Source organism: Centruroides sculpturatus, unplaced genomic scaffold (assembly GCF_000671375.1).
Source record: "Centruroides sculpturatus isolate CEXI.00-Female unplaced genomic scaffold, Cexi_2.0 scaffold509, whole genome shotgun sequence".
Classification (NCBI taxonomy): domain Eukaryota; kingdom Metazoa; phylum Arthropoda; class Arachnida; order Scorpiones; family Buthidae; genus Centruroides; species Centruroides sculpturatus.
In genome coordinates this window covers 363,243-390,833 of record NW_019384846.1, presented here as the reverse complement: position 1 = coordinate 390,833, position 27,591 = coordinate 363,243, and the positions used below count along the sequence as shown (strand labels likewise).

The 27,591-nt window shown below is 29.5% G+C and overlaps 1 protein-coding gene across 2 annotated transcripts in view; it reads right to left on the bottom strand.

Annotated features, from left to right (window-relative positions):
- Nucleotides 1–1,105: 1,105 nt before the first annotated feature.
- LOC111630388 (serine/threonine-protein kinase NLK-like) overlaps nucleotides 1,106–27,591 on the bottom strand; it is a 63,958-nt gene continuing 37,472 nt past the window's right edge. Inside the window, exons 9-11 of one of the 2 annotated variants that reach the window (XR_002757519.1) lie at nucleotides 7,586–7,682; nucleotides 6,001–6,459; nucleotides 1,106–5,875 (exon numbers count right to left, since the gene is read on the bottom strand). Coding sequence is in view for 1 of the 2 variants with exons in the window: in XM_023374478.1 (XP_023230246.1) it covers nucleotides 5,821–5,875; nucleotides 7,586–7,682 (152 nt within the window). In the remaining variant the exon portion in view is untranslated. The remainder of the gene's footprint in view (nucleotides 5,876–6,000; nucleotides 6,460–7,585; nucleotides 7,683–27,591) is intronic. The other variant, XM_023374478.1, reaches the window with a different exon arrangement.

Sequence of the window (27,591 nt, the reverse complement as noted above, 5' to 3'; positions counted from 1 at the left end):
AATAAAAGAAACGTTTATTAAAAGAAGCCATTTTCACATTTAAACGCGACAAATTATAAATCCTTTTACTGTTTTAATTTGACTTCCAAACCGATAAGCAGGCCCGGCTGTTAGTACAATACATCGATTCCATTATGTATTAATAAATAGCTTCTTTACGCCAAATTAAACTATATTCTTGGTAAAATATGCTCTCGAATCGATTTCTCTTTACATTATCTTAATAATTGAAAATACGCTTAGCCTACGCAAAAATCCAGTTTAAAGAGGAACAAATTCGAGTCATTTTAGTGAGGAGAAAAAATGAATATTCTTCCTTACTTTTCGAGAAGCGCCTGTTGCATATTTCACCGGAGATCCCATATAATGTCTTCGTACGCTTTACCTTTATTTTTTAACCTTATTGGCATATATAATGCTTTTCTAATTATGGTACGAAATGCCATTTAAGTATTCAAAGTATTCGACGACAGAATGGCATCGAATCTACGGGAAGTTACGATAATTTTTTAGCGACCAATTTGTAAAAATAGGCCTGTAATGTGATTAAAATTTAGTTTTAAATTCGTCCGATCTGGCAGACTAAAGTATTAAGGCATTGTTTCTACCTATATGGTTCGAATTCCACTTTAAGAATGAGTGTGTGTTAGTTCAATTTTAATCAAGATTGTTTGAAGAGGTGCTTTCGAGTCGCTAAAATAAGGGGCTCGTACGTAACGATTTAATAAAACAAACCGAAGATGACCGTCTTCCAGATTTTAATCATATATTTACCAGTAGACGTACCTCGAATAATTATTATTTTGACTCTTTTTAAGTGTAAATCTTCGCGGAAAAAAGAGTCGTCTACAAACTGGTCGTAAGTTTCTACGCATTTACCGACTCGGTCTCCTCCAGCCTCCGAATAAAGTTTAATTGTTTTTACATTTTCCTAATTATCGTCCTCCACACTAACTTGTTGAGAAATTCTCTCTCTTTTGACTCTCGCGCATAAAAACTTTAAGATTTTAAACGAATGCTTCGGCTGTCTGTCTGTAGCAGTAAATTTGAAAATGGCAATTTTCTGCTAATTGCGTAAAGTAACGGAAACATTAAACGGACAAAGTGTGATTTACATGGTATTTTTTTTATTGCAAATCTGTGTAAAAATGACAATCCACATCTACAACCAGTCACTGGAAGGGAAAGCTACCGATTACACTGTCCAAAGACTGAAGTGTAACAGTACGAGACCGAAGTAGTTAATGATGTTACGATCGTCATTAAATTACTTCGGCCAAACTTCGAATTACTAATTAAAGCATCGCCACGTGCCAACTTACAAAGTAAACAATGCGTTACATAATGCCTTAAGGGATATGAAAAATCGAAGATCGGATGCTTTAATCGGTAAACGTAGATTCCCTAATGTGACGGGTAACAATTCTCTGGTAAAACTATATAATGCTTAGGTATCCGTCGACGCTTACTCTAATAAAATTTTTCTCGACAACAAAACTGGCTTAAAAATGTCAAAGGTGCACCGTCTCACACACAACTAAAACTACACACTTGGATGTGAGTGTACGTTACAAAATTGCCATACAGTGCTACGTCTGGTAGCAGAAGTGATACGAAGGGTGTCTTTTTTTAATTACTCGTAACTCTTCTTACTATCCATAAAAATACATTGACAAAAGTTGGTGGTTTAAAGAGCACAACCTAGCACAACATTTATCTAAAAAGCTACCTTTTGAGACTTTCACAAAGTAAAGGCACAGACGCACAAAAGTAGTCTTTTCAAAGTGGTTACTAGATTTTTGGATACAAAAAGCATATGGAAAACAAAGTAAAACAATGCAATGCAATTCCAAACAAATCGCTTGTTTGCTATTTTTTCTTTTTTTTCTTTTTTTTCAACATTTAAGGCTATCAACTTTTTATGATCTGACATAAAGGCACACCTTAACAGTAAATCCATTATTTGTTCATTTTTTTATTATTATTATTATTTTATACACAAATGTTATCTGCACTTCCAAAAACTGATCTTGGATGCGCAGTTAAAGTTTTTTTATTTTCTCTTTCCATTCTACTAATATTGGCAAACCTGCACCTTCATACTTCCAACACCAATCTAATCTACTAAAACACCAGAGAATTTCTAGAAAGGGCACATTGGTTACAGAAGGCAACTGTATGTGGTAATACATAAATGTATTGCCAGGTACTGTACAGATAGGTCCCCTTCCAATGAAAAAATCTTACCTACTAACAAATGAACATTGCATACAGTAGGTATAACTTTTCTAAATTAATATTTGCCAGCATTTGTTTCTTTTGTGTGTGTTTTCTTTACAGCGCACCAATCCGTGGTGCTTTAATTTTCAGGAACGTTAATTACGTCTTCGTAAAACTGTTAATTTAAACCGAAAAGGCCGGAATTTCTTGAGCTTTGTGCTTTCCGAGCGTTCTTTCGCTTTCGAGCGTTTAGTTTTTGAAAAGATCCTCAACGAACGGTTTAATGAAATGAACGTTAAATGAAAACGGTTTAAAACAAATGCTGGCATTACATACTGTACAAGAGTGAATACCGATTTAGTGATAGGGGTGAGATCATGATGTCACCAATCGCAGACCAGTGAATGGCAGTGTTACATTGGAAGGAATTTTTATTTTGTGACAAAAAATGCCACAACAAATTGTGCCAATCACTACACGTTAACAACATGGAAAACTGCAGGTATTAAGCATACAGATAAATGTCTACTATTTACAGCAAGGAATATCTGCAGTTATTTCCTTTCAAATGTGAAAAGAACCACTGGAAAATACTGTTTGTGCATACATCAGCACTTGGATTTTGTTCAGTGAGTTTCAATCTCACAAGCAAAGAGTTTGTTTTTTTTTCTATAGGAAGTTTTAAGCTGATTTTCACCTAACAATAATAAATCAAGTAACCTGTACAATCTGATTTGTATTAAGTATTGATATTTTTTTCCATCTCAATTTCTACAACAACTGTGGTAACTTTTCGTAATTAGCGGCAGTCTATTCCGCTCGGCACCGACTAATACGGTGGAACTCGCTACGTACCCACGGTGGAAACGAATGAAATTCGGAACAAAGAACTATTCTACACGAGTGCACGATGGATATTATTATTATAGCCTAAATATGCCGTGGCAAGAAGTGATTATAGACCTAAATCCCCAAAAATTTTTCAAGTCAATAAATCTATTAAAGAACAAATACATTAATGGAATCAAAGAGTGGATATATTCGAGACTTTAGAAGTTGATCTTTGCCAACAGCACGTAAATATTTGATAGTTCCAATTAGCTACACCATATAATTCTTATTTTTCTTATGCCTTACATGAGGTATTCACAAATGCCTATCTAGGCAAGAGATAACTACAATTATCACAACAAATGGACCGAGAATGGGAATGCACAAATACTGATATATATTCTCACGAGAACCCAATCCCATAGCCAATACTCAACACTCACAGAAATTGTTTCTTAGATTAGAAATGTACAGTTGAAATATGAAGAAAACTAAATCACTAGAATAATATGATTGATACATACAATTGCATTAATCATTTTTTTGCTTTTTAGTTTTAGATTTAATAAATAAGTACAATTAACCAAGCTATTGCAGTGTTATTAGGAAAACTACATTAATTTGGCGCTTCACTTATGCCGGCCCTTGTTTTATATTAGTTATTGATAATAATAATGGCATACTGACTTAAACTATTACCTTATGTCTGCTCGACTTGTACGAATCACGGAATAAAATACACCTTAATATTTTGATAAACTGTAAATGGAATGCTTTGGGTCAGTAGTTTAATGGATACACAATTCAATATTTACTTAAAATATAATTTTGATGAAAGCTAAAGTGAGGCATTCTCCCAAAGCAAGTGTGGCATCGAGAATAAAAACACAATGTGTCCAAACCTGATCACAATCGTTACGTCACAGTGATAAGGCAATAACTGAAAAGCTCATTTTATCAAACTGGAATTTTCGAGATAGTAATCAGGTTTTGCTTAAGGTTTTCGTTTGGAAAAAACTCAACGCACTAATACATTGCTAAATATACTGCATTTTAAAACAAATACTGTATAAATAGGATGCTTTTCGATGTACTGACCATTAAAAAAAATCACTAGATTAATGTGCACAATGGAATCACAGCGACAAATGCCCACAACAGAAAAGATCTAATCAGACCTGCATTAACGTTAGCAATTTTGAATTTTCAATGAGATCCAAATGAAAGTAAATGAGAACTGATTAATAAAGGGACTTAATAATTTAAATATTTTAAAAAAGTTTTCAGTATGCAAATCTGGAATGCAGTAACGTGATTAAAATCATAATTTCTGATTGCATTCGATGCGAACTAATAAAATAGAGCAACATAAACATACAAAGGAATATATGAATATATATATATACCCTATATAATATATATATATACACATATATACACACATACACACACACATAATCATAAATAAATTGAAATAAATTTTAATTACTGGTTATTATTAATATTTTAAAATCTATTGAATATAATTCCTGTTGCATTTGGTTAATCTTTCATTGGCGGCTTTGCAAATATTCGTTTGGATTAAATTAGCTTTTCCATTAAACAACAGGAATAAAATAAATTTCCCATTCTGAACAAAATTCATACAATGTATGATTTAATTTTTCAATACGAAACAGGCGAGTGTCGTTTGAGTGGTTCATTTGACACTCCTGCTAATGAAAAGGAAAAAAAAAAAAACGAGATATATATCCATAAAAGGACAATACAGCCACACTGATAATATAAAGTGTGGCGAGTGTATCCCTGCTGCAGAGAAATTAGTCACAAGTGGATGAGTATATACAAATATGCATTATGAATTACAATGATGAAAATTGTGATGATGTGAGCAACAACACAAAAAAAACTATCTAATTTAACCAAATTCCCTATTCCTTATTGTAGAGATATGTAACGCAGCCAATTTTTCCAACCACGTTACGTTTTCCTTTTATATATTCTTTGTCTCCGTGCTTTACTCTAACATTGATACATTGTGCATCCACAGATTAAATTTTGCATCGATACCTATACCAAACAATACAATGTAGTTATAGCGACACAATCCAAATGTCAAAAAAACAACGTATGGCAATATGTCGAATATCTTCCTAAGATCACAAATAGTTAAATACTTGGAGATTCCATATCACACTTAACTTTCACAAATTGTCAGTCAAATATCTCTGAAATTTTTGGCAGTTTCTGCATTTTGGGAGCTTTAAAACTGTCATTTTACATAACTGGTGGCATTCGAGTTTCTTCTTTGCTGGGTCTTCCGCAACAAATGCAATTGCGGTTATAGTCAGTGATACCGATGCAAGAGTGTAACATTCTGCATTCCAACAGATCCAAAAAGATGTCAGCGCTCCTCCATAAACTGCAAAATGCGACATAATCTAACATTCTTGAAAACATGGACTATTAGTAACACATAAGAAACAGTCTTGGGTGGAATATCAGCTGCATGCTGTCGACGGTACAAATTCTGTAACAGCAGTATGATGTAGCTGCTTTCAATTTGACCACCATTTAAATTAAATAATAATTAAAAAAACATGCAAAAAAAATTAAAGGAAGAGTCAGTAGAAATGTAGAAATAAATTAAGAGGTCTGGAGACAATTCTAAATGAGACCTCTTAGACTAAAAACAAAGATGTTGCATAGCAAACACTCATTTGACTGCTAGAGCATTTATTTGGCAAAAGTGTATTGTTCAGACTAATTTCATTCCCATTGATGTGGAGAAGGTGGCAGTTCTGATGGATGAGCAACAGTTGAACTGAAATTGAATAAAGTAAAATTAAAATCCTGTTAATTAAATTTAATTGTATGTTTCTGTGAACATTTATATAGCAAGATAGATCAGAAAGTAAAGATATAAAGTTGATTGTTCAATAATTATACCTGCAGGAAGTGCAGTAGTAGTATATACATATTTATAGCATTGTACTTAGAATGCATTACAGCATAGCCCTTAAATACATCAAGTTGTGAAGTGATAATTCAGTGTAACAGCTAAGTTATGCTGAATGCCACAAAGAATTCCAATTGTTCAAATTTTTGCAAATAAAGAAGTTTAGCAGTAGATACTTTGAGTGCTCGCTGATATATAGCAATAGTATTTGCATGTGATATTTCTTCGCCGAAGAATTATTTCCTTCAAAAAAATTCATAGCCATATGTGCTACAATGGACTCACTATAGCAGTTTGAATGAAAAATTTTCAAACATTTTCCCTATCCAGATTTTGATCTTAACAATTTTCTCCTTTTTCCATTGTCGAAAGACCGCTTGGCTGGATATCGTTTCACACCGGTTGAAAAAACAAAAACGACTTTCAAGGAGTAGTTACGTCAGCAGGAACTGGAATTTTAAATGAAAAGAATGAATAACCCATCATAAATACTGAAGAAATATTTAAACATTTTTGGTGATTATGTTAAAAAAAATACTTTATTGGTGCAAGTTTCATTTTTTACATTCAATGCCTCAAAATAACTACTGATTATGAGCATTTATTATGAAATATAGACTTTTATAACTTTACTTTCTGATTTATTTTATGTAACATCAAATAATAATAAACAAGACTTGCTTAAAATGAAAATAAAATCATGTATTTATATTAAAAATTATATTTGATAGTGCAATAGTTAATTTAAACATTTAAAATGCTAAGAACAATATAATTACATCTTAAACATAATTAATGTAGGGGTTAAAGTAATACATTACATAAAAAAATTAATGTTTTATTCTATTTTTCATTTTGCTGGAATTAGTTTTATCATTGAACAATTCTGAGAAAAACTTCAAAATCTAGAATGGAACGGACTAGAAATGAGATGATAAGACAGGTGATGAAGGCAGAGAGAAATATAATCCAGAGAATAGGGGAAAAGGAGTTTCAAGTGGTATGAATATATCAAGAGAATGCACGAGGATCCAAATACCTGAACTGTAATGGACTAGGAATTATTAAGAAAAGAAAAATGATTAGAACAAAGAAAACTTGGACTGATGGAATCGAATAGGAAGAAATGCAAAGGAAAGGAATTTAAGAGAAGAGGATACTACAGATAGAGAGAAATGGAAAATAAAAATTGAATTGATCTTCCTTAAAGTAGAAGGAAACTCACTGCATAGTTGAAATTCCCAAAGGGATATTACTATGACATAATCTGTCACAGACAAAGTGAATATAGTGGAAGGTAGATATGTGGTATACTAATGACCTGTTTATTTATTTTAAATAAAAAATTTAATTTTTAATTTAACAATAAAAATATGCATATTACAGCAAACTGTATTACATTACAGGACTGAATTACTTGTAATTATATGGCATTCAATGCTTTAATATACATATCACACTATCCAGCAATAGAAGATATGTATATGTAAAGTTGTATATAATAACTGATGTAAAATAAATTCAAATGTGAAGAATACACATTGTCTAACATCATTCAAAAAGTTAAATACTTACGTGGCAAAACTTTTGAATGCTGCTGAGTGGGGATTTATACATAGGGGTACACGAGTGGAATTTGCACATCTCTCCAAGATAAATTTATGCAAGCGTTCTGTAACAAAAACAATCCATTTTACTACCATTAAAGATAATATATTGTTTCTACTATTTAGATAATACTTAATAAACAATTCTGATACTTATAATCAAAATTATTCAATATATTTTGGGATAACAACATTAATGCTATCACTGCATATGAGAAGTTTGATGAATGTAGTTTTATAGCTATAATTAATCAGATTAAATTTATATAATATAAATTTTAAACAATTAGATTAATGGAATAAAAAACAAATCCAGCACCTTTACATGTCAAGATGATACATATACAAAGATTACGTTTTATTGAGTATTCAGCATTCCTCCATAGCAATGTTTATTAGATAGATTCCAGAGAAGCATTGCTATGAAAATAACTTTCAATTGTAACACAATTTTTCTATGGAAAATGCATTTCTAACATATTTCTGCACATGCATAGTTTAATAGAATTACTTTTCTATAATATCTTATCTGTCAATTTATATAAAATAGTCCAAGAACAGTCAGGCAAAGCAAAACAATTCAGTCTCAGAAATAAAAAGAGACAATCTGTTGTGTAAAGTTTATATAATGAGATATATTTGTGGTGTCAAATTCAAATGTCTAGTGAAAATATAAAAAATACAGTATAGAAAAATATCTAAATTGTAACAAAACCAATGTCAAATAGTTTTTATAGTTATTAAAAAATTTCAATATGTAAACAATTACAATTATATATTATCACTAACTTGCATTTGGTTTTGGCTTTTATCAATGTGTTTTTAAATTGCCTTTGCCTTCTATTTCCCTCCTAATATTTATTAGGTAGCAAATAAATGCACCTTCGTTTTCCACAAAAAATTCAACACTTGCCACAAATATTTTCAACCTAGTTGAAGGGTCTTCCTCAGGTTCCAATCAAATACTGTAACTACCAATACTATAATGTTAAAACAAAGTCAAAAACATTTGCAGTAAATGTTAAATTTTTGCTGAAAGTCTAAAGTTCACTTACTTATCACTTAAATTGTTCCAGTTCCAGTAATTAATGATATTTATCAAGTTAAAACTTGTAGAGGTCATTTATTCATTTTAAATAAAAAATAAATAAAATAAACTTTTGTAGAATTTAATTAAATTCTACAAAACTCCACACCATTAGGTATGAAAGAGACCAAAGATTGCTTCTTTAAGGTAACCAAACTTATTTAATTAGCAAAAATCTTTTCAGCTCTCTTGAGCCTTTATCAGTTACTCAAATTCTTACTCCTTGTAAAGAATGCTTTAGAACAATAGTTTGAATGTCTGTTCTCTTTGTAACTCTTAATGTTTTCTCCTCTATAAAACTTTGGTTTGAACAAACTTTTGTCTTCTACATATCAATCTTAGAAGATATCATTATCATAGTCTGATAAGTAATGATTTGTAAGTATACATTTAATTTTGAAAATGTATGAACTATGCACTGTGTTGTTTGATAAAGTAATGAGACATTCATTGAGGTAATTAATTAATCAATAAAAAAATATACAAATTTTATACTAGGAAATTTTGATATATTTTTACTTAATAATGAAGAATGATACATGTTTTAGGACAGTTATTTTGGAAAAAATTGTTCTAAATGTTTATTGTTATATTTTTAAATTCTGTATTCTTTAGAACTTTACAGTCATTCTAATTTTGTAACAGGATGTTAAGATGAAATAGATAGATCCAAAAGTATCTGAACCATTAACAAATTTTACAAAAATAAAAGTTCTAAAAAATATGACAGAAATATCTTGTAAAATTACAAAAAATACTAATATGGAAAACATTTTGAAGTCATCTAGATATTTCTTCTAACCATCAGAGTATAATCAACATTAGCAAAGTTGGTTAAGCTCTGACTCAGCTCCAAGAAGCTAGTAACACTTTTCTTTAAAGGTTCTTCTCTGCCTACATATATGCAAATTAGGTGGCAAAGAGCCTATAAATGAAGATTGACTCCATTACTGCTGATTTTGCTGATTTCAAAATGTTTTTTCTATTAGTCTTTTTTGTAATTTTGTATCAATAAATTCTTTGACTTGTAAAAATATAATGAATTTTATTAGTTTTCCATTTCTCTTAAGTTTTCCAAATGCAGTTTAACTAATCTGTTATTCAACTAATCTAAATCATTTTTTAAACAATAACTATTGCCAGAACTCTGGACAGTATGATATGCAGGGATATATTAATTAATTAATAATATAATACAGTAATTTAAATTATACTTAGTGTACTGTATACATCATGCAGTGTTATTAAACAATGCTAAATAATTTGGAAAAAAAATTAGGAAATATAATTTATATGGATGGAATGATAGGAATTAAATAGCAGAAGATAAAGTTGATACATGCATAAAAACACATACAACCAATCTTTGTATATATTTATAATTTATACAGTCAGCATTTTGACACATATAGAATTTAAAATGATGCTAAGAATGTTCATTAAAAAATTCTAATTAAAATTCCTTGGATATTCAATGAAGAAAATAATATAAAATTCATATTTAAAAGTAAACCTAAGGAAAAAACAAGAAAACAAGACTAATACAGTTTATTGCAGAGGAAGAATAAGCAAACTTGATTAAAGTTAAGTTAAGAATTCTGCATCCTAATAAAGAATAATTTACAGAAAATAATAGGTACTAAACTTGAGTAGGAGAATGACAGATAAGAACAGAATGTAATGTCAGAGAAGTATGTGTAATGTCTTGGTAATACTCTATGGTATTTTCTTTCACAGTTTTTTCCCCCCATTGTTGTTTGTTTTCATGTTGGCATTCTGCATTGGTTGGTTATATTGTCTTCACTCTACAAGCTTGAGTTATGTAGAAGATTGAACATACAATGTATGTCATTATTAAGATCTCTTTGTTTTATCCAGATAAAAGTGAATGAAGATTATGTAAAGCTAAGAGAGAGAAGATCACTTTATGGCTTTCTAGAAAAAAGAAATGAGAATAAGGATGTGAAGAGAATAAAGTTCAATCTGGCAAGGAAATTAAAAAATAGTCTTCAAATTTTTATCTTGGGCATTAAAGTTAAAAGAGACTAAGAAATATAACTGCTGGACAAGAACTTTTTCAAATGAAAACAAAAATTAGATTACAAATAAGTGTTCTCTCTGAAATACTTCATAATCATTATTGAAGGGCATTTTGAAATAAATATTTTTTCTTCTTTCCTCTCCCTTCCCTCTCCTATGTTAATAAAAAAATTTTTTTCATTTATTTTGTGTGTGTATATACAAAGAACTCATGTCATTATTTTTGCATTTTTAAATACACATATATGTATACATCACTTTATTTCTTACATCTGTATCTAAAGTAATATTTTCAAAATTATTTTTCTTTCTTTTTTTGAACTTTTGTGCCATAAATTATATAAAGAGTACACATATAATTGCACTGCTCTTCATTATGAACACTATAATCACATATATAATTTATTAAAGCAATGTGATAACTTCAAATAGAATATATGATAAAACAAAAGAAAAAAGTCAACTGAAATTACATTTTATCACCCTAACAAATATATACTGTAGTTCTAATTGAAATAATTTAATAATTCAATGACCATTGATTAAGCATTTTCAACATAAAGTATGCCATTCAGTGTTATTTAATAATATTGTTATTTTATTTTTATTCTTTATTAATGATTATTCTTTATTAATTCTTCATTCTTTATTAATGATATTGTTAATAAAGGATGCCATTCAGTGTATTCAAGAATATCATGCACTACTGATATAATTAAAGAAGTAAGAAGTGTTGAATATAGTAACATTGCTAACACTGAATGAATATAAATGAGTTCTGACTAACAATGCTTGTTAGTCAGAACTCATTTATATATTATTAGTCAAGGCTAAATATAACTATTAAAACACAAAGTTAAACATCATTATAGTTTAAAAGTGAATTCAGAACCATTTTCTTTTTTTTTTGTTTTTTGTTAATTTCAACTGCTTTAATGAAAAGGAAAGAAAGGATATATCATTCTTGTAAAAGTCATTTTGTGTAAAGAATTAACATAAAAATAAAATAAAATAAAAAATACCAGTAGAATAAATAGTTTCAAGAAATTTCAGAAAACAAACTGAAAATATTTTTAGTCATGATGTTTTTTATATTTTTAATTTCTGATGTAAAAGTCACTTAAAAATTCTTCACATACATTAGAATTGGCTAGAAAGTAAAATGGTTATATTTTTATTAATACAGCTAATGTTTACTGGAAAAAACCCAAATACTGGCAGACACTGGAAATGAATGTTTTGTCCACGTGATTATTTTTCTATCAAACTCACTTCTATGGCCTTCTGCCAACAAGAAGGGAGAGCAGGACAAGAATTGATATCTTGCCAATAATAGTTCTTATATTGTAAATGTAACGTCACATCTTAAATCAATTTAAAGTTTTATATTTCAATTTATGGCCTTTGGTACTCCAAATGGATGACCCTCAGAATGAGTAATATCGGAAGCACAGAATAATGAGAGACAATAATCAAGTTATGTGAATATCTAAATCACTTGAATTATTAGTAAATTACAATTATTTAATATTCATAAAAAAAATAGATACTCAGCTTACAAGAACTATGAATTCAAATCTGTTTTGTGTTGTCTTAGATGTTTATATATTAAATTACTTAATCATTAAATCATGTATTGATGACAATTGTATTGTCATTAGTAAATCATTTAATGATTAAGAAATGGCAATAAATTCACTTATAAAACTTCTACTGCAAGTAAATTAAAATATTGGTGTAGTCATCTATTAACTCTAATTCTAACAGGGTACTGTATGGTATTTTGTTGGAAAACCAATGAAATCTGAGTTACAACCTCAGGAATTTTAATTCTTTTATGATTTACCTTGCTTTAAAGCATTTTTTTTTTTTTTAGATCTAACACTAGCACAATTTACACAGGTCTGAAGCATAACTTGTTATATTACTGAGGTATAACTTTATTAGTGAATTTGCTTGAATAAAGGATAACTTGTTCATTTATAAAATAATTTGAAATACCATTTAAACACTGTACGAAATGTAAGCATTAAAAGTAAATTTGGTATTAATTAGAAAAAATATTAATGAAATGTGGTAGTAGAAATTTAACACAAGACAAATATCAGTACTTTTGGGATTAATCCAATGCATTGTTGAATATTTAGCGCCTTACAAAATTACAGTTTCTCATTTTAATCCATATACATATACATACATATATGTGAAAGAAAAGGCTGTACTCAAAGGTGTAGCCTTAAAAGATAAGAAAGATGGGTGAAGGAAGGAAGGACAGTGATTTGAGGAAAAGTTAGGAGGGTGGGATGGTTGGAGATTTGAAAGTGGAAAAATGAGGACATGAGCTGTAAAGGGGGCTGTTGGATAACACTAAGAAATACAATGGTATACACGTGCAGAACACATATACATATACAAAGAACTTTTGTTATTTGTATACATGCACCCAAAAAAGAAACTAAGAAAGTGGTTTTTTTTTTACTTCTGGATGACAAAGTGTCTGGACATTAACTCAAATTTTATTTCACATTAATTTTTGATCTTCAGTTTCTGATGAATCATGGAATTAAAATCCTAATGACAGATATCTGCAACTAGGTGAAATAGCAATACATTTAGGTTGTCTGGATCCATTGAGATCTAAAAACATTTTTATAATTTCAATTTTCAATATTTTTAGGATTTTATTTTTCTTTTACAGGTAATACTTGACAACCCAAAGCGTGCTCAGCAGAAAATAATGACTTAATCAACACCTGATCACTCACTGAGAGATTTATTCTTTAAACAAACGTTTTCAATCCAATCAATGGATCATCGTCAGGTTAATTAGATCACTTCAAAAAATAGAACAAGTTCAAAATACAAAATATAAATATTAATAACCGATAACATATATGCTATTAATAGCCAAATAACGTTTTTAAATAATAAAATTAATACAAATGCTGCTAATACTAAAAATAAAATAAAATAGTCAAATATAACAAACAAATTGTGTATACAAAATATTAATACCTCTAACTTAATAGACAAACTGCTAATACTAAATATTAATATTGCTTACTAAACTATACAGATTCTCTACTTAACTATACAGAGTTTTTACTGTAAATATTATTAAAGTTCTGCTCTTATTTAAAGTTTTTTATTGCAAACTTCCATGCGGAAGGAAGTCCCTCTGCATCTCTTGCATTGATGCAATTCCCTTTAAGTTTGCTTCTATAAATTTCTAATTTTTCTGCCATTCTTGCCAAAGTCGGGGAGTGTATCTGTTTTAGGATATCCGCTTCATCCCATCTTACTATTGAACCTTCCGTTTGTGCCATTTGAGCCAATACTCTGTGGCATTAGAACCTTTTCTAATATCATATCTGTGCTCTTTTATCCTTACACCTAGGTTTCTAGTAATAACCCCAACATATTCTTTCAACGATAATGTGGATGGCCTTAGCTTAAAACTAGAGCAAAAAAGCTCTGTTATGGTACATTTTTTGGACATTAATTAATATTATATTTAGAGAGGGACATATATCTACCAGGGTATTTATTAAACCAACGCATAGCCCACTATACAAGGTCTGTTCAAAAAGTATCGGACTTTTATTTTTTCCACATAAACCAATGATGCACGGGAGGCCTCTTTCGATGGAGTTGTGGAGGGGACAGTCATGCACAGCCCTGAATTTTTTCCCGCCTGCAGGAAGCGTCAGTCGTTGGCAGTTGGCCTATGAGTGAGGTTATGTAGCGAGCTCTCGTCGGATTCCACTAAGTTGGAAAATGACTGAACAACGTGAGCAGCGATATTACATTAAATTTTGCCAAAAACCTTGGTGATACCCGAGCGTAAACCATTCGCAAGATTCAGCAGGCTTTCGGGACGATCCTCGAGGCCAAAAAAAGCGCGGTAGGCCCGCAGCAATATCAAGGTCATGTTGACAGTTTTTTCGACTCTCCTGGGGTGGTGTATCATGAGTACGCACCATGAGGCTGAACCATCGCAAAGGAGTACTACCAAAAGGTCCTTCGTCGTCTTTTCGACGCTGTGCGACGCAAACGACCAGATCTGTGGTCGATCAAACCTTGGCAGCTCCATCGTGATAACGCATCCGCCCATTCTGCGCATCTGATTCAAGCTTTCATTGCCAAACACAACACTCCTGTGGTTCGTCATGCTCCGTACTCTCCCCATATGGCTCCGTGTGACTTTTGGCTATTTCCCAAGCTGAAAATGCCGCTAAAAAGAACCCGATTTTAGTCGAGAGAAGACATCGTGCGGAATGCGACGGACCGGCTGATGGCCATTCCAAAAGATGCGTTCCAGCAGTGTTTCCAGCAATGGCAGGAACGCTGGGAGAAGTGTATACACTACCAAGGAGATTACTTTGAAGGGGATTAGAGTTTTGTACCTGAAAATCAATAAATTTATTTTGGCTGACCAAAGGTCCGATTACTTTTTGAACAGACCTCGTATATACCTGCTAGCTCTAATGATCCTTATAAATATGAATTAGCAGCATTTCGAGCATTAGTTAGGAGGGCTTTTTTTATACTGCAAAAGTATAATAGACAGGGATGCAGAAATAGAAAGAATCATGCAGGTAGCAGAAGCATTGGGCTACAAGAGGAATGTTATAAAGGGGATTAGCAATAAATTAGAAGTTGGTACAGATATAGTATCTGGTCAAGGTCCATCTACATACACGAAATTTACATACAACAAGGGCTTACGAAGCATTATGAAAGAAATCGCAAATACTGTAAAAAAGATACAAGGATTGTCTTAAAAAGAGCTCCGAATTTGTACAGAATACTTAGAAACAATAAAGGGGTAGTTAAAAAAGAAGATAGGTCGGGTATATATAAGATCCCATACGAGAATCAGATGTTAGGAATAAATAAAGAATATGTTGGGGTTACTACTAGAAACCTAGGTGTAAGGATAAAAGAGCACAGATATGATATTAGAAAAGGTTCTAATGCCACAGAGTATTGGCTCAAATGGCACAAACGGAAGATTCAATAGTAAGATGGGATGAAGCGGATATCCTAAAACAGATACACTCCCCGACTTTGGCAAGAATGGCAGAAAAATTAGAAATTTATAGAAGCAAACTTAAAGGGAATTGCATCAATGCAAGAGATGCAGAGGGACTTCCTTCCGCATGGAAGTTTGCAATAAAAAACTTTAAATAAGAGCAGAACTTTAATAATATTTACAGTAAAAACTCTGTATAGTTAAGTAGAGAATCTGTATAGTTTAGTAAGCAATATTAATATTTAGTATTAACAGTTTGTCTATTAAGTTAGAGGTATTAATATTTTGTATACACAATTTGTTTGTTATATTTGACTATTTTATTTTATTTTTAGTATTAGCAGCATTTGTATTAATTTTATTATTTAAAAACGTTATTTGGCTATTAATAGCGTATATGTTATCGGTTATTAATATTTATATTTTGTATTTTGAACTTGTTCTATTTTTTGAAGTGTTCTAATTAACCTGACGATGATCCATTGATTGGATTGAAAATGTTTGTTTAAAGAATAAATCTCTCAGCAAGTGATCAGGTGTTGATTAAGTCGTAACACTTGACTTTCAGATAATTTGCTTTTTTGTCTATATTATTTTAATACCCCTAAAGTGCTTTTTTGTATGACAAATTAGCACTTTTGTACATTCCTTTCTGCCAGTTTTGGTTTTGGCAATATCAAAATCATTTGTGAAAATTAACTTTTATTGTCCGTAATCTGTTTAATCTAACACACAAACTATAAAAAGAAAAATATTTAAATTTTTCTAACTTTAGTAAGAGATTTTATAATTTTTCTCTTTAATTCTCTGGGAATGGAATTCCCTTTATAATATGCAATTCTATTGTTCCAACTTTCATTCACATTATTAGACATTGTCCAAAAGTTAGATACTCTCTGTATTGTTCTTGTCATTGAAATGTCAAATTTTGTTTTTGATTTTGATTTAGCACTTTGTAGAAAAAATCTTTGATCAATTAATTAATCAATCAATCAAATGTTTCTTCTCTGATGTTAATTAATCAATTACTTTTACACTACATCCTCACATTACAGTACATAAAATTTTGCTAAATAATCTAGTGAATTTGACAGCTGTATTATTCGACTAACACATAATCAAGTGCTTACCTAAATACATTATACAAATTTTAATATTTGTTCAGCCCAATAATTAATAATATTTCAATCAAATTTCAAATATATATTTCTACCTAATTTGTTTTTTTTATTGGTAAAGTTTATTTGTAAAAATTTCTAAATGTCACTTCAATGATTCAATTAACAGACTTCATTTAATGAAAAATGAATAGTTGTTTAAAATAGCCCAAACTGATTCTTTTATGTTAGAAAGCTCTAAGTATTTTTAGTTAAATACAGAGAATTTATGTTATAATAAATATAATATGTATTTTCACATAAATTCAAACATATTTTATTAATTAAAACATATATGTCAGTTATAAAACAGATAGATTCACAGAAAATTGCACTCTCTAAACATCCATTGGTTAACAGAAGACAAAAGTCAGTTTAACGCAAGAACTTCTTGACTGCTTTGCAATAGCAGTTAAATTTTTCTATGTTAAGTAATTTAACATAACATAACTGTTGTTATTGAATATTATATTATTTTATACTGTATATTTCTTAACCCACTGTTACTGTAGGGTGAATGCTGTGCTCACCTTCCCTTGTAACTCTGGCTTCTTGGAACTTTTGTAATGAAACTCTTGTCTATCTTTCTTTCCTAATATCAACAAGATACTGGAATCTGAAATAATAGTCATCGTTAATGCTTTCAGTGCCATCTTTGTTGTGTTGGAAAAGTTAATTTAAGCATGGTACTCATGTGTGTGTCTCTTTTTGCATTTGAAAAGGTATGATTCTAATTGGAAAGTGATATTGGATATATGTACTGTCATAATACATGATGAAATGCTTCTGAAATGGCTTGATGAGGAGTCTGAAGAAAATGTGTATGGTTTTTCCTTGCAGACAATGATAACGAGGATCATTGTATGAAAATTCTGGAAGTGTTGAAAAAGAGACCAGATCCTCCATAGTATCAGAAGTGTGCGCCTACTGCCTAAAAAAGAATAGGAACAGTGTCCAAGATTGTAACGTGTAGTCTAATGCACTGATCTGCACATACCATATAATAACAATCTGCAAACTATGCCATTTTAAAAATCCAGACAAAACAAATTCAGAACTTAATTAGAAATTATAATTATGTTTAACAATAATTTCATATATCATATTTCTGTTTTTATTGATCTGATTAATCTGATCAGATATCAATTTTCTGTTTCTACATCAAAATTACTTTTAATGTATTCTAATTGAAGTAAAGTAAGGTAAACATTAAAATGTGTATTATTTATAATAAAACTTCCTCATCTAAGTAAAATTTCTTAACGCAAATCATTAATAATACAAAAACATGTAGGGTGAGTGCAGTGCTTACCCTTGAGTAACAATGTTACAAATCTGACCACAAGTAGCACTTGGTTAAACTGGAACACTAACCTGATTATACGGCAAAAAAGCCTTAACCAGCAAATTTATTTAAAACATTCAAAGCCAAATGATTTCCATAATGAATCGGGCTATTTTTCTGCTACTACAGTCGACCCTCCTATAATTACGGTCCCTATAATTACGATTCCTATAAAACTACGAAAAAATATACGTATTTTGGAAATGTTGAGTCGGATTAGTGTAGAATCGATTAATTTTATGGAAGAAAACCTTTCAATCAGCCGTAGTCTGTAAACTTGACACGTGTCGGGCTGTAATTGGAACGACTTGTAAGAAATCGGATTCCTAATAAATTGGAACGTATCTATATCTTATAGGGGGGTCGACTGTATTAATAATTGAATTCTTACGACCATCGTTTGGCTTTGATTAATAACAACAGGCTTTGAATGTTTATATATATGTTACCGCTAAAGCTCGAAAGCTGTTAATGTGTACATTACCTAGCTAATCTGCAGATTAACTAGGGTAATCCGTTAAAGTTGCGAAAATCGTTCCATTTCTCAAATTATCTAGGTAATCTGCACATTACCTACTAGCACTCGGTAAAGTGAAAATAAGATCTTTGCTGGAACAACAGCAATGTTTCTGTACGCTTAAATTAACATAATTTTGTTTATCCTGTAAATGTTCGTCCGATGGAGAAATATTTTAAATAAAATTAAAGACAAAACTGTTCAAAAAGGATCACCATTTATTTTTTGTGTTCCAAGACTAATGTGAGAACGTGAGCAAAATTAAGATTTTTTTTTTATTATAGATTCCAACGTCACTATCGACACAATAAGATGAGATTACTACTGTTACAATATTTAAATTCACACGTATTGTACCGTTTCCGATCTAGATCACATAAAGGGCCCGACTTTAATAACTAACCTTATATACTAACTTAATATTAGTGGAAGAGAAGAATAGAAGTAGGAGGATGAAAGCAGAATACATACGATAGACAAAGAAATACCCGGGATTTTTTCGTTATGTATGTTCAACTTATACGTGCTGTCGGGTGGGATGCCACACGATGACTTCTATTTTGAGTCGTCGTCGTCTTCCTATCTGTATTATGATCTATGATCCCTTTTCTAAATTCTCTTGCCGCTGTCGCTGGACGAGAACTTCTTTCTCCTTCTTTCCAATATCTCCGTTCGTGGCTTAAGCGACTCTCGAGTGTCCACTCTCCACGTCTGTACCTCTCGCAGTTCCGTCCTCGAATGCCTTTTGTCCGTTCCTCCGTGTCTTAAGGGTAATTCGAACTTCTTTGTTCTTCCGTTTCCCGGAAGTGGTCATCCCACCCAAGGGACAGGGATTAAGATAGGAAAGTTCTAGAAGGAGATAGAATAATAGAACAAAGGATAGCAGGAAAGAACTAAACTAATTTAACTCAATACATACAACATATAGCGTACGACTACACTAACACATTCTCGGCAACTGACCTTTCTTTGTAGGCTGCTTGTTGCTGGAAAATTACAAAGAGTCCTTTTAAAAAACACAAAACACATCCAATTAAAATTACAAAAATTTCTGAAAAAGGAACTGGTGACATACAGTTGTCCTGCTTACATCCATCTATACCTTCTTTTGGGGGTTTTGGCTGTTTTTTTTTCAGCCAAATATTACCTTTGGTGACTAAAATGGCAGCTCATCTCCGATTCCAGCAAACCGAAGAAAGGAAACAGTGGGGGCACACGTTCTATCCTAACCTAACCTATTCTAATAAATTACCATATTTATTACCAACCAAATTATTAGATTAGGTTAGGTTAGGTTTGAACATGCGTCCCCACTGTTTTCTTTCTTCTGTTTGCTGGAATCAGAGATGAGCCATCATTTTAATCACCATAGGTAACATTAACCAATTGTGCTTACTTGTTACTGTAGTCTAAAGATTGGTGACACTTTGAATTACATAGCAATTCTTTTTTGTGACAAGCACACCTATCTGTGGTACCTTTATTTGTGGCAAAGATCTTATTTTCACTTTACGGAGTGCCTAGTAGGTAATGTGCAGATTACCTAGATACTCTGCACATTACTTAGGTAATTTGAGAAATGGAACAATTTTCGCAATTTTAACGGATCAGCCTAGTTAATCTGCAGATTAGCTAGGTAATGTACACATTAATGGCTTTTGAGATTTAGCGGTAACATATATACTATTAATATATTAAAACATTCAACTTAAACAGATTTGCTGGTTAAGGTTGAACTTTTTGACTTCATAATGCTACTTTATATTGACATATAACAGTATTTTCTTCCTTGCATTTCATGTTTGTAACCTAGTCTTTAGTATCAAGCAAAATAAGATTACCACATTCTATATTATCTATTTTCCATATTAATCGAACATACGAAATTTATAATTTTTCTAAAACTTCCAATGGTCTGTGTTTAAAATTTGTTAGATGGTGACATTTGAAAATGACGCAGAAATGTTACAAAAATAAAAACAAACAGGTTAAACAGATTTCTAGCATTAATAAACTATATTTCTCTTCTGTCTTTCATTAATTTATGGAAAAATAACTTTTTATTTGAGCATTACATATTGCTTATCCAAACAAATTTTACTATGTATAGTTTCAAATTCCATTTGAAATAAGATGATAAACTTCATAATTTTATATTTTTATTGGTTTATTTTATATATTTATACATATAAAAAGTGAAACAGCCAGAAGGTGTTGCTTTACAAGTATTTCACTTTTTCTGTCCCGCAGCATATATTCATAATTACAATGTAATTAATTCATAACAGGAGTAAAATTTAGATTGTATTCCAAAAATTTTCTTGAACATGTAAAAAAAAATTAGCAGGCAACAAAGTTGATTAGATTAGAATTTCATAAAAATTGTTGAGAAAGCATTTAAACTAATTAATGAAATATAAATTTTATATTTAAAATTTAACATAACAAGTAACCATCATACAAATCAGACATATTATTATATTATACAATTTCTTTGAGGAAAAATCTAAGGAAATTTTAAAATTTGTCTTCTAAGAACTGATATATCTATTTGGTCTGAAAGTACTTGGAAAAATGTTATACATTGATTCCCAACTTCAATAAAATAGATTTCTTTGAACATTTGTTAATTTGTAATTAAATTGGTAAAATTTTGCATTTTCTACTTGCTATAATCACTTTAACAACAGTTGCTAAATTTCATATACAGTTTGCCATTGATAATTTGGCTATCAGACTTCCAAAAATATATTATCTATTAAAATAATCAATAGAGACTTGTCTAAGAGATAACAAAGATATCATATTAATCATTTATCAAAACCTTTCACACATTGACAGATTATATGACAAATCATAGATAAAAATCAGAGACATTTCTTAGTCAAGATAGTTTTGTTATAAAAATGACATACATGAATACCAATTATTCACTTTTTATATAATTTCTTTTTTCATCTAATGATTCAATTTGAAATCAAATTGTACTTCACTATAAATTTATCTTAAATATTTTCATTTTCTGAAAATGAAATTTGGAAATTTCAGATATTAAAAAATAAAAGGATTATAATCAAAGGTAAATTATACACAAAGTGAAAGTTGATGGACCATTATTCAGGAGTGTAGCCACATGGGACAGCAAGGAGAGGCATTTTAAACACTAACACTCTTTCATCCCTCACTCTCTGCTACCCGATAAGAGTTTAAAAGTAAACAGCATAAAAATAGTCACAAGCAGATGACCACTAGATTTAACAAAAAATAGGCACGTCAAACAGCCATGAGGTAAAGTAGAATAAAATTTAATACTTGTTTTCATTATTTTATTGAAATTGCCGTGTGTATCGCTACTTGGTATATGATATGGCAGCTCCTTGCACAATAATGTGTTGCTAGTGATCTTGGGATGTTGCATTTTATGATAGTCTACCCACCTATGCAAAGTCATTGCAAGCCATTAGCAATGTGGATAACCCATGATCAGAAATTTCTGGTTACAACCCTGGTTATTGTAGTTAAAATCAAATTTATCAATGATAAATTATAGATTTTTGTAACTCATCTCAATTCAATAACATAACATAAACATGTTTGAGAGAGAATTAAAATTCCCTTCCATTTATAACACATACATAATTATTGGTAGCAAAAAGATGTGTGCAAGCATATGTAGGTTTAAAAATGTGATATTGTTAATTTATTTAATTAATAATTGAAGAGAAAGGTATTTATTCAATTCTATAATAGCAATCAATAATAAATGAAAAATTGTTTTGAATTGTATTAATCTAAAATTATATATTAAAAAACTTGTATTTTCGTTAAAAATGCCAAAATTTTTCTTTAAACAATGATTATCAAACTACTTGAGCAAAAACAGAATGAATATAACGATAATCTTATTTAAATATTAATAAATTTTAAATAAGTGAGAGATCTGCAGAATAAATAAATCTAAATATTTGTTCTATTACTAATTACTTTAAAATACTAAATTTAAATTTTTAATGATATAATACATTATAAATATTTTGTTGGAAATATATCTTGCTTCTGTTATAGTAGACAATTAGGATTACAAGAGAACTGGCAAAGAAGCATGATGATGATCACTCATCTTTTATCTAATGCAATATTTTTAAAGTCAAGAAAGTAATTTTTAAAATATCCAAAATGAAGCAGAAACATTTGTAACATAAAATGCACTGAGAGAATAATGGACAAAAATGATATAATTTCTCCCAAAATATTTCAAGTTTAGCTTCCAAGAAAAATGTGCATTTTTAATGTATTACACATTAATTTCATAATATTTAATAGAATATAAAGATTGAATAATAAAGTAATAATAAATAATATTCACTATAATTGTCCCTCTTTTATATCTTACAAAATACTTTTTTTTTTTGAATTAGATTAAAATAAATAATGCATGATTTTTCATTTATAAACAAATTTACTACTATATATTGTGTGGAAACTAGAATTTATTATTCTGACATTTCTGTCACATAATGTGACAATTATGATCATATAACAACAACCATCATAATTTTTAGTATTATTTTTGGACTCTGTTCTATGAATGCAAAGAGGATCTTTATTTTCAGTCCATCAAGGCTCGCAATAGAACGAGAGAGGGAGCCAGACATATCCTAGACGGACGGCCCCTCAAAAAATTCCCGAAGTTTCTCTCCTGAATTTGATGGTTGGAACTTTCAGTATTAATACAATATTAATAATCTATTATATAGTATTAATACAAACAACATTAAATTCAGTAAAAAGATCACTATTATCGATAATTAAAGTTTCTATTAAAGTATATTTATATGATGCAAGAAAAACATTTCTAAATTTTATTTTATTATTCTTTTATATTTTGCTCTTTTGAGAGAATTTATTTTATAGTTTTATTACTTTTAATATGTTTGGTGATTTGTTTTTTCCAGCCAACACAGAATCTTATTAATGGGAATTTAAAATATATTCGGATATTCAAGGGCTATCAAAGGCATCATTTAAAAAAATTAAGTTAAAAATATTACTCTTATAATTTTGATTTTATTATGTTACGAAGTATGTATAGCTAGCATTAGGAGTACTGGGTTATCTAATTTTGCATGGAGAATATTAAGCCGATTAGTTTATAGTTTTATATGTTCTTATCTGTAGATTATGACACGAAAGTCTCAATCGTAATAGAAACTTTGTAAACTAGTTAAATAGCTCGAGAACAGAATTGGTACTGTTTAATATTTTATATATTTCATTTAAATAAATATTCAGTGTAAAAATAATTAAGTAATTAAAAGTTTTATTATTACAATTTAACAAATTTTTCTTATTTAACATTAATCGGTACATGTAATATGTATCACTCAAAATAGCACAATAGTTGCAATCATGCTGCTTTTGCATTGTGACACAAGGCATTGTGCAACAACGTATCAATACCTGACATGTTTCAAATTAAGTTGTATATAGTTACAAAGAAGAAAAATTAAAAAAAAAGTTAACTTTCTCAAAATAATATCTAATGTGTAAACATTGTTTATAATCTGTGTTAAATGTTTACTATATTTGATAGGTAATTAGAAACTAAGCAGATTTATAATATAATAATTATTCATTATAGATAAAAGATATTAAAAAATGTTTATTTCTAAATAAATGATTTAAGGTTTTTCCACTTTTTAATTTTGATATTTTAAAAATATGAAATATGTAGTGGAATAAAAATATGAAATAGTGTAATCCATAAATTAAATACAGAGTGTATTCAGTTGTAACTAGGGAATTCGATCCCGGTCCTTATTTCTAATCCCGGGATTTCGGGATTATACTTATTCGATCCCGGGATCCCGGGATTATTTCGGTATTGAGGGTTAATAAAAAATAAGAAAATCTTACAGAAATTAAAAATCAAAATTTAGACAAAAATCAACGTATTTTACGGTATACACCTAGTTAATTTAATCACTCTAATTAATCAGACTTACAGTCAGACTAACCAGACTTAAAATCACTGTCTTCATGTTAAATTTATTCTTTTTTAAGCATCACTGANGCCTCTAAAGATAGATTTTCAGAAAGGTTTTTTTTTTTTATATTTCAACTCTTAAAAAGTAATTATAAAATAAGCATTTCTAAAACACCAAAAAATCCAGCAAATAAGAAAAATTAACAATTAACAAATGATTTCAACCATATCCAAAGTTCATCACCAGGTTAACATGTTCAAAAATAAAATATTAACTGAAATGTATAAATTTTAAAACAAATAGAACACAATCCCATAGAAGGAGATTGCAAGTGTCAAGGATGATGTAGCTGTATGATAAGGATTTTTTAGTGAATTTCAAAAATGGATTTCCATATGTCTGAGATAGTTCAGTGTCCTTATAATTTATGCCAATCATTATGAATGTTGACTTCAGGAAGCCCACTTCCTACATCCAACTGACCATAGGACTGACCTTAAACATCTACAGAGATAGGAAATCTTCAAAGCCAACAAAAAGACAAAGAATGGTTGCCATAAACTATCTCAGATGTGCGAGACCATTTTGAAATTCACCAAAAATCTTTACAGTATGGATACATCATCCTCGATGCTTGTGTCCTCTGCCAATGGGAGAGTGTTCCATCTGTTTTTTAATTTGTACATTCCAATTTATATTCTACTTGCAAATATGTTAACTTGATGATGATAGATAAATATCGTTGAAAACATTTATTAGTCATTAAATTTTCTTGTTTGCTGGATTTTTTTGATTTTTCAAAAATGTTTATTTTATATTTACATCCAGTTTTTTAAATATTGCAGCAATTTTGTAAAAAGTAGTTATATCTGAAGCTTAACATTGATATTTATTAATGAATTTAATTTATACTAAAGTTAAATCAATAAATAAAATAAAAGCAAAATCAAAGCAAATATTGAATCTACAAACTTTTCACACTGAGTTGTAGATTCAAATTCAGTTCTAGTCTGCTCTTTTCCAGAATCTTCCATATTTAATTAATTCATCTACATCATTTAATCATTATTATTGACAAGACTATGTCTTGTTTATAAAATCGTACTACCTGCTGTGTTACCAGCTTAGAGGTATGAAGGAGTACATGTCAGGAGTTGCAATTTGGCACAGAGTATTAGGTGCCCAAATCATGCACGCACAAAAAAACCAGACTTGTAGGTACTTGGGGACTGAGAACTGAGTCAAAATAAAATTCAAAATGGTGACACTCTCTACATCTAGTTGTAACTTAGACTGAAAATTGGAAAATATACTTATTTCATTTAGAAATTTTTAATATAGAATTATAATAATAATGCTTACTTGTTTCTGAATTATAAAAATATAAGAACAACTAAAAGTTTATCCAATTTTTCTGATTATTGATTATATCAAAAATGTCAAACAAATAAGAAAAAATATTTCTGTCATTGTGTAAATTGTTTGTTTTTATATGGCAATGCAACATACATATGATCTACTGGGCAATGCCTCCTGGGAAAACTTTCTAAGGGAAACTGACCTCTATTTAGGTGTTACAAATGTGAAGAAAACACAGAAAATTCCACTTGGCCAGCCCGTTGGCAAGGTACGAACCCACAGCTAACTAGTGTTCAGTGGTTTTATCCATTTGGTCACTGATGGGCTCATGTAAATTGAAATTATTAATTAATTTGTAATCAGAATTCTTACAGAGTATCTTCTATAAACGTATTAATCAAACAATAGTTTGAGAGAATATGCTCAATCATAAATATTTGATATTTATCATATAGTTAATATTAACTTATTCATATGTTTTCATTAATTTAGAATAGTAAAACAGACTACAAAAAGTGATATATTTCTTTTATTTTAATGACTGGTAAAAAACTTTAAAAATATTTTTAAAAAACTATATTTGATAATGACATTCTGAATTATTTAAAAAAATTTCAGATTGTAATTATTTATTGATTTTACTTGTAATATAATATTTTTAAGATCACTATACATTAATATATTTTTTTTTAAATAATTAAATGCTGAAGACTTTAATTATCAAGAAATACAATAGGTAGAATTATTGAAATTCTTTATGACATAAAATGACTTCAAATTTAAGAACTAAACTTAAGGTTTTTTCTCTATAATGTTGTTCAAGCTGAATCCATTCTATTGTCAGAAGATTTCTTAACAAGTTTTTAAAATTCAAGCAGAGGAACAATTTTGTTTGCAATAAACAAACTGAACCTTTATTTGAATTTTAAAACTTGTTAAAAAATCTGATTAAGGATTGATTTTAGTTCCAAAAACATTTCAGAAAACACAAACTGTTTTCTAAAATGTTTTTGGGAAACATAAAATTTCTTATTAAATTTAAGACTGTTTCTTTGACTGATTTAACTTCAATATTAAACAAAATGACCTGCTAGAAAATATAATTTTAAAAGAATTACTGCATATTTTACAAAATCAGAAAAGATTTTGATGTATAGTTTGCTATGTAAAATTTTCATAAATTCATTAATTTTTTCTGATAATTTCTATAAGGAAATAAAAACAATGGTTCATCTATACTCTCCTATTTTATGTTTATAAAATATTAAAGAATATATAAAGAAATTGAAAATTTATGTTATTCATAAAATGATCATTTTTAATTACAATTGAAAATTATTATTTCATGAGTAATATAAATTTTCAATTTTTTAACAATTATAAGCTTTAAATTTCTTTCTTAGTAAAATAATTATATATATATATATAAAAGTGGTCGGGATCCCGG